We start from the raw sequence: 9,385 nt of genomic DNA on the forward strand, positions 1-9,385 counted from the left end.
GAATTAAACTGATCCCATATTTTCAAGTTCAATTTTAGAAAAAGTTTTGTTTTTGGAATACAAGACGAAAACTACAAATGAAGACCATTAGCTGCTACTGCCCTTTCAAAACCACACAGGAGAAGCAAGGAAAGGACACAGAGTTAAATACACTAAACACACTACAATAACAATGGCATGGATAAAGTTAATTCGGTATTTTTACAGCATGCAAAAAGGTAAGTAGCAAAGGCAAGACAGTAGGGGGAACAATACTGGTTGACCCCACACAAGTGGGGGGGGGGAATAAAAGCAGATTTCTAGTGAGAACAATATAGTAATGGCTTAAAATTTACAGGGTACTAATGGCATTTTAATATGCTTCAGCATTTTTTACAGTTACTATTTTATAACATTATTTCACCCTAGGCGTTCAAAAGCTTCACAGAAGTCTAACTCTTTACATTTAATTATGGCAAACAATAGTAAAGCATTTTCCAAGTATAAGCATAAGGGTAGTATTTATGCATTTGGAGGACACAAAGAATACTTGTTATCTATTACAGCAATTCATATCTAATTATCAGCTTTTTGGGGTGAAAAATATGTATCAGTGGCCAACCTAAAAGGATTACTACTTAAAACATTTAAAGTATAAATGCTGCTCCACAGAACAGTATCCCACATAAGCCACATTTAAGTGATCCCAGTGTATGTTAACCATGACCTGCAGAGGAAAAAACTTGGGCTTGTGGATTTTTTAATGTATTTAAAAAAAAAAAAAAAGCCTGAAAGGTGTGATTTCCAGCACCTTCCTGTCAATGAGGCTTGTTTCTGGTTTTTAAAATTAAAGAATTAAAATGTCAAGTCATCTGCCCTGGAAGTTTTTATGGTGACTGACAAATTAGTGTAACGACATCACAAGAGTGAAAGATGACACAGGGAAGATTTTTAATTAGGGCATTTTGAACTACTTGTGTTAATGTTTAAACTGGAGAACGGCATCATTTTTATTAGGCTTTTAATCCCTTTCAACATTTGAATGAAGATGCAGGGCCACCCATATAAATGACTGCAGCCCTCTCAGGAAAAGAAATGGCAAGCCCTAACTTGATATTTAGCTGTCTTATTAAAAAAAAAAAGAAGTTCACACCTTTCAGACCCTTTGTATACATCAGAGCACAACAGAAATGGTATGAGGCCATTTCCATTCAAAATGTCTACAGGTAACCTTTACCCCTCAAGCCCAACAGTGCCAAAACAATCCAACTGACTTTGGGGGTGAACTCACCTAGATTCAGATCTGGATCTAGATTTTGACCTGGATCGCCTTGAGTCCTCCTTGGATCGAGATCTTGCAGGAGTATGCCTTCCAGACTTGCCAGACCCATGAGCACTTCCGCTTCTGGAAGCAGAACGGGATTCCTGCATGCAGATATTGAAAGTCTAATTTGTACACAATTTCTGGGTGATCTGAAATCTGTAAACAAGCTCCAGTGAAATAAATGGTAAAATCTCAATTATGTGTCCGGGCAGTTGGAATTAGAACTGCCTAGATTTTAAGAAGTTTTTTTTCCTGGTAGGCACTTCTTTACCCTGCATATACTTTTGCTGTTAAACAGATAATGCATGCATGTTTAGCAAAATATACAGGGACACATAAACAGACTAGTAATTACTTAGCGTAGTGCTTTCAGATTCCAGATTACTTCTTATCTTAACTTCATTTTTATTCCTTTTCTTCATTCTTCCGTTTCAAATTCTGACTTCTTTCATCTTCCCCACTTCACACAAATTGCTCAATATTCTATAAGTGGGACTTCTGGTCTGATAATTAGCATGCATTCACTTTCTTTTTTTTTCAAATTTCAGCTTCACTTATTCCTGAGCTTCAAATAATTCTCATTTATAAAACTTGTCAAATGACGACTTCCGCATTTTCCTTCTTCAACATTAACCTTAATAGAAAAAGAACAGGATGAAGAATATTTAAAAACTCCAGGATAAAATCTAGTGCCAAAACTGAAACTAGAAAAAAAAGGTTGTTTTTGGACTTTTTATTACTAGATATGCAGATCAAGAACTGAAACTATTAAGTTTTTACTACGTTTTTACATAGAGGTCCATTCAATCTAACTTAGCACTGGGTAATTGTGCAATTTCTATTTATGCCTAATTTAATATGAAGAATGGAAAACTTACTGGTCATTTTTGACATTTCAAGCCCTGTTATATTTCACACATCTTTAGTCATATTTAGACTTCAACAAGAAAGGCTTAAGTGTCAAAAGGTCACCATAAATATTTAATACTGATCAACTGATAATATGTTTTAATGCAAGGGTACAATTCAATTGTACATTAGACAATTTAATGTGATACTTCTTTTTAAACATTTTGTTATGTTTCTGTTGTCACTATGCATTATTAAAAGAATTTTGAAGCTTGGTTTTAAAAAGTTAGGCATGTATTCATTTCACTTGCCTGCATAACTAATTACACACGCAAGCTTTGTACTTTCATGTTACAATGATTTTAAAACACAAATTTAGGACACAAGTCTGCACATCAACATTTTAAAGTCTCACTTTAAAAATCTAGCTGTTCTAGTTAGACCAGTTTTTAACTTCTATTTTTTCTTCTATTGGACAAAAGAACTATCCTAATTAGTTACATTTTGTAATTTAAGTTTCTAATCAGTAACAATGTTAAATGTTCTCAGACAGGATCATAAGTCTGCAATTTGTATTGCAAACACTGGAAAAGTACTATTTCAAAACATCAGCAGGGAATTTAATTCTGAACAGAAACTCCTCTAACTGCTCTTCAGTTGAAAAACAGAAATACAAAACATAAAAGCTAAATATTGAGCCAAGATTGCTCCCAAGAACGCAGCATTAAATGCAACATCTTGGGGCCAAAACTTGTTCTCATTCACTCTTGTTTTGTCATTTCTAAGGAATGTTGCTCCCCCCTCCTTTTAACCTCACATTCTCAGAATTTTGGAAATTCATCATAAAAGGGAGTTTAAGACCATCAAACAGTCATTAAATGAAACACTAGGGTTTAGTTTTAGTTTAAACTGTTTCCACACAGCCCAGAGAAATGTTTAGTCTTACTGTAAGTTTTACTAGTGATTTAGTTGCCTGTCATTAGGTACTAAACTCGGTATTCTGAAGTGTAAAATGCAAGCATTTAAATCAATGGTATTATCAAGTGAATAAAAAAGCTGATCTTAAGTTTTCTACAAGTAATTTTGCACTGAACTCTTCCACAAATTCATTCAAGAAGGGCTAGCAGGATTTTTTCCTAGTTATTTAACATTCAGTAATGACAACATTCAAAGAAAAAAGCTCAATCCATCAAGAACTCATCTCAGGTTAAAAATTCTGTAAACTAATACAGCCAGTCAAAATCTTTGCTCTAATGCTCTAAAAACTTTGATACAGTAACCATGAAGAGGGATAAAACTAGGAACAACAACTTCCAGCCTATAAGCACACTATTTCCTTGTATAAAATAGTACATTCACAATGTTGATAGCTTAGAGATAGATAAGGAAGTCTTGGCTCCCAACCTGTCTGTCAAAAATGTTGATGAAGTTATGCCAATATACAATCCAAGTAATAGTGAATATTCAAAAGTACAGTCACTAAACGCTGATTTTAAAAATCACCGGACTGCAGAACTTGATGGTCTAGTGACATATCTGTCCTAAAACTATAATCCAGTTTTTACATAGAGGCAGCCAAAAATCCTACATGTTCACAGAAATGAGGAAATCTCACATCACAATGCCATTCTGCTCTCATGGCATGCCTCTCATTGAGACTGCAGACAAAAATTCCAAATACTGTGATGTGAGTTTCCAACAACTCCTTAACTGCACAATTTCAAAGACTACATTTTATCCAAGAAAAATCTCTTGTTTTAAGCTGGGCATCACTTTACCTATTAACCAGAGTACAGTCATCTCTGTGGCTGTACATAGCAAACCATGGTAAGAGCCAAACAACTGTAAATGTTGGCAACCCTGTTTCAAATAAATGCAGAGCTAATCCCTACCAGTTAACTGATGAATCTCTACATTCCCAATTAAACAACTGCTTCTCTTTCATCTCCTGCCTTTTGATTTTGCATCTCTCAGTACTCACTTCCCTATATTCTTCTCCCAAAACCTACTTCAAATGCAGTTTTATAGAAATCTCTCCCAAAGTCCCTTTGAAGAATTTATTCAACTCTCAAGCATATGTAGTACAGTAATAATCTAAAAACTGAGGAAAGCAGGAAGTGATTGCAACAGATCTGGACAACATTACGCTTTCACTTGTTAAAATCATAAGAAAAGCTCCTGGTTTAAGGCAAGAGCTTTGCCCCAAGGAGTCTCTTACCAAATTTCTATAGAATACCTTTCTTATGCCTTCAACAGGCCACTAAAGCTTGAAAGGCTTCCAAGTCTGCCTTGGTTTGCTCTTCCCAATCTGAATTTTCTTCTTTGTATGTGCACTGCTCTTTTTGCTGCTATATGTCCCATGTGGCAACATCTACTAATAGCTTGCAACCCAAGAAGCAGCAGAAAAAGAACAGGCTTCTGCAGCAATAAGCAAGATGGGGTCAGAAGAGGAAGCTTGTTTCTACTTTCTGCTCACTGCCCCCATCCTGGTACAAAGCCAGCAAGTATCATCTTTGTTTGATAAAACGGCTCAGCTTTTGTGGAAACAGTAAAATCTGGACAACTACAACTTTACTGAGTGTACATCTAAACAAGATCTCCTAAATCCAAGTTTCAGACCTGGCTGTTTTTCTTTCCATCATACAATGCTAGATTTAGACTATGAAGTCCCTTGAGGAGTCCCTGCAATGTGTAAGCATGATGTTGTAGCCAAGACAGTCCAGAAACGTGAGGCAAGGATTTCTTAGGGTGGTATCTTTTATTGCACCAACTGCATATAGTTGGTGCAGTTATGCAGCCTTTCACATTCTTCTTCATGTCTGACCAGAACAAGCCAACCACAGCAGCTGTAAAGAGGGGTTGAGAGAAGTTGCCAGGAGTAGCAGACACTCAGTTAGCAGAAGAAAAAGGTTATGTATGAGTGATGTTGTCACCCGATGGGCCAGAACATATGTGAGGGACATGGATTTCTTAAGGCGGTATCTTTTATTGAATGAAGTAGCTGGGATAAAGCTAGACAAGCTTTTGAATGCAAGACACTCTTTGTTGCATCTCTGATTACAGGAAGCCAGGCACAAGTCACTGTGCCTGGTTTCCTGCAATCAGGGCTGCAAAGAAAGTTTCATATTCAAAAACCTGGATAACTTTAGCCCAACTACATAAGTGGTCCAATAAAAAGTATCACCCTAAGAAATCCTTGCTTCTCCCAGAAGAAAAAACTGATTTACCAGGAAGTCCAGGCCTATCAAAAGAGGAGGGTCATTCTCACCTTCAGGGTATGTAAATAATCAAGAAGTCAGGTAAACTATAACATTAATATTGATATGGTCGTCAATTAATATTATAAATCAGGTCAATATTAATATTGCCATCATATTAAATAGTGGTGGCACTTAATAATTCATCCAACTCCTAAATTCTTTCCACACCAAAAGGTACAAATGAGCCTCCTCCCAGTAATCAGCCCTGTCTTCTGCTAATTGAATGCCTGCTAATTTAACAGAGGACAGAACAATTAAACAACTGTTTAGTGCGGATTTTCTGAATCCACAGTTATGCTAATGAAAGTGTTGCATGTAGCAGAAGACTAGAGGCATGGGAAAACTAGGAAAAGAGAACTGTTCCAAGGAAAGCTGATTTTTATTTCTTTAAAATTCTCTCTGCCATGAAAGAAACTGCAAAGGATGACAACAGCTTGACCTTTTTTCCACAGTACTATTTATTTCTGTCAGAATTAAAACAGAAGCAGTGACTGTACCATGTAAAATCACCTAATAAACCTTCCAGTTATAGACAACATTTACTCTTAATAGTCTAAATAAAGGAGGTTAATTAGGTGCATTACACCAATGGTACACCCCTATTAGTTAGAGTGAGCCATGCCTGAAGTTCAGCATTTTAACTTGTTAAAATTAGCTTCATGTGGTTACAGATTGTGAAGAGGCTTCTTGTGATAATGCATTAGATACAACTGCAAGATTAACTTGTTCCATACTTTAAAGAATGCAAGTTGAAAAAACACACTACAGACAAGCTGCTAGTAAGATGCATTAAATAGTTTAAAGAAGGCAGAGGCATTTGGAACATCTAGAATAGCCTCATCCTTCAACAGGTATCTGCACTAGGAAAAGGTATTCTAACATGATCTGGAAAAGTGTATCTTTTTCTACTTGAAGATAAGGCCAGCGAATCCAAATAAAAACCAACAAGTATCCGCCACCCATACTGGTCAAGAATAGGATCAGTACTTGCAAGTCTCAAATGATTCCAAATCAATGCATGGCAACTATCCATTTTCCAGAAGTACCCTCTTCTGTCTGAATATTATTGTTTAGGTGAAGCCAGATAATCTATGAATATATGATCTAAATCATTATCACAGTGCCTCCTAAGCAAGCTGCTCTTATTTAAAATTCTGCATTTGGAACAAAATTCACACACCTGTATCTTGGAAAACTAATCAATGAAGCCACACAGAAGGCCTAATTATGCTGGGAAAGGCAAGCAGTGGCAAGACTAATGACAATGGAAGTCAATTACATCTCACTCACTGAGCCCTTCATCTACAAAATACGGACACCACAACTTCCAACTTGAAGAAGAACGACACTAACCTTGTAACATGTCAAAAATACATAAAATAAATCCTGGTTATTTAACCACTCCTGGAGAATGCAAACAAACCTTACTCAGCAGTTATGAATTAGCATTAGTAGGGTGAGGGGGCTACAGGCAGAACAACAGGAAACTGCAATCACAGCAGTATGTTATTCTATAGACAAATTACCCTCATGAAAGCCACAACCTGCAATCTAGTTTAACAATAGCACATCTCTTGTAACTAGTTATCCACACTCTCCATTTTTAAAGACACTTGTTAATACCAAGCATATTTATGAATTTCCAAGAGTCCAAATGAGCCACATGAGTAATACTAGCATGTTTCAAACACGGCCTACAATATGACTGTCTGGAAAACCCCAAAAACAGAAGGATTTGTAACCTGACTTTTAGAAGTTATTACTTACTATTCCTTGATAAAGGTCTTCTTGCCTCTACTGCTTTGTTTGTTTTCAGTGTTTCGGCAAACAGCTTTCCTAGAATACCCTGTCCGAAGGTCATCCCAAGTAGGGTTAAAAGTGTGCTTACACAGTAGCCAAAAGCAAGGTATAGCTACTGCCATTTTTTGGATGGCTCACTGTAAGCAAGACTTAATCCCACCTCAAATATATTCTTTTCTTAGTAGATTATTTAGGATGAGCATAGGATATGGATGCTCATGAAAAATAACACAAGTCTGAAATGTTACTGGATGGAATATCATCATCTATTATGGCTATCACTTTTACCTCCAAGGGCACCAGTTCATTCAAAGAGCACAGCCTTCAGTTGTCACAGCTGATAACTTCAAAACCTAGCGCTGCCCAATACAGCCAAATCTCTGAAGCTAGAAAATACTACACCTGCTATTGCAAGGGCAGTGCCAGGAAGCAACGAATAGCTAACACCCCAGACTGATTTCTGCGGTTCGCCTAATCTCACTAAGAAAAGCAATGCAAAACCCCCATGAGAGGCTTAAAAACTGTTCTACCGACTGACACATAGGATGAAGACGCTTAGTTTCTGGTCAGGGAGGATGCTGCACTGAGCAGGGTGCTAGACTAGGTGACCTTGGGAGGCCCCTTGCAGCCTGCTCTTACCTAGAACCCTACCAACTACACATCCCAGCTACGGGGGAAGTGAAAAGCATCTCAATCTTTTTTCCATTTGAACCAAGACCGCTGTCACGGGTGACCGACTCAGCCCCTCTGTCCATGAGCCATGCAGCATCTCGGCCCACGCGGGGTTGCCCGGGGGGTTCTAACGCTCCCCTCCCACGGCCCGGCCCGTCTGCGGCCCCCAGGCAGAGTGCGGGGCCCACCAGAAGCGGGGCCCCGCCGCACACGAAGCCAGCGCCCCAGGGCGCTACACAGGCCACCCGCACCGCCCGGCGGCCCCGCACCCACCGCCCTGCAGAGACGGGGCAGAGGAGGCAGCACTGAGGGGCGCTCGGGGCCGCCCCCCCCCCCGGCCCTCGGCCATTTTGTCCCTCCGCCGCGCGCCCGGGTCCCCAGCCCAAGATGGCGCCGGGCGGACTTACCACAGAGTGCGCGGGGCTGCTAGAGCGCCCGCGCCGCCCCTCCCCCCCTGGCCGGCCCGGCGGCCATTTTCTCGCGCCAAACCCAGCCCCGCGGGCGCCTCCCGGGGCCCGCGGCCGCAGAGGCCTTCCCGCGTGCGGCGGACTGTGGCCTTCGCCGCCTCGCTCTCCGGGCCCCCGGGCGGGACGGGCGGAGCCGAGCCAAGCCGGGCCGCGGCGGAGCCCAGCCCCGCGCCCGGGCAGGCGGCCGCGCGCAGCTCCGTGTATTACCCGCTCGCCGTAGTTCTGCTCCCCGCTGTCGCTCATCGTTTCCCCCCCGCGCGAGCTCTGGGCGACCGCGGCGCCGCCGACCCGACCCGACCCGACCGTCCCAGGCGCGAGCGCTCTCCGCAGCGGAAGTGACGTGAAGGCCGCGCGCGCGCGTCGTCACCTGACACCCCTCGGCCCCGCCTCCTTCCTGTGAGCCCTCGGCCCCGCCCCCTCGGCTGGCCCCGCCCCCGCTCGCCGGGCGGGGCCAGGGGCAAGGCGGGAGCTGTGGCGTCCGTGCTTGCCTGACGTGCTTCAGTAAAAGTAAACGTGTTCCATGTGGACCATCCTTTTAGAGGCCGCAGATGCAAACCCAGGCAGTGGCACCCAGGGAGGCTTAACCGCCTGTGGGGTCGGCTGTCAGCCCTTCCTCCTGGCCGCCTGGGTCGAAATAAAGAAACGCCTCAGCTTGGACCCAGTTCTCACTGTGAGCAAGAGAAAGCAAATAAGGAGTATCGGTACGCGCCAAGCCTTTCCGCCGCAGAGTTTGTGTCTGGAGGCACGGGGATGGGCTGAGCTGCCCCAAGCACTGGCATTGGTGCAAGAAGTAGAGGTTCCCCAGGGAAAAAGGGACCAGACACGGGCTTGGAGGAAAGGGGCGTTGGTAGCTGCTGGGCACAGGCGTGAGGGCACCAGAGCTCCCCAGACATTCACTGCTGGAAGCTGCAAGTGGGAGAGGAAAAATCCTAGTCAGAGCCAATTTGCTGCCCTTCAGGAGCTGCTCCCTGCCATGGTGTGACCCTCTTTTGAGGTGCTGTTGCAGAACGTGGCCCAGAGCCCACCGAGCACAG

At 42.2% G+C, this 9,385-nt stretch overlaps 1 protein-coding gene across 1 annotated transcript in view; it reads right to left on the minus strand.

Moving 5' to 3' along the window:
- TRA2B (transformer 2 beta homolog) overlaps positions 1–8,715 on the minus strand; it is a 30,838-nt gene extending 22,123 nt beyond the window's left edge. The window contains exons 1-2 of the mRNA XM_090051115.1: positions 8,559–8,715; positions 1,271–1,404 (exon numbers count right to left, since the gene is read on the minus strand). Coding sequence (XP_089907241.1) covers positions 1,271–1,404; positions 8,559–8,594 — 170 coding nt within the window. The 5' untranslated portion in view covers positions 8,595–8,715. The remainder of the gene's footprint in view (positions 1–1,270; positions 1,405–8,558) is intronic.
- Between the last annotated feature and the right edge of the window lie 670 nt (positions 8,716–9,385).

The sequence above is a fragment of the Crocodylus siamensis genome, chromosome 6 (assembly GCF_052110815.1).
Source record: "Crocodylus siamensis isolate JL-2025a chromosome 6, ASM5211081v1, whole genome shotgun sequence".
Lineage (NCBI taxonomy): Eukaryota > Metazoa > Chordata > Crocodylia > Crocodylidae > Crocodylus > Crocodylus siamensis.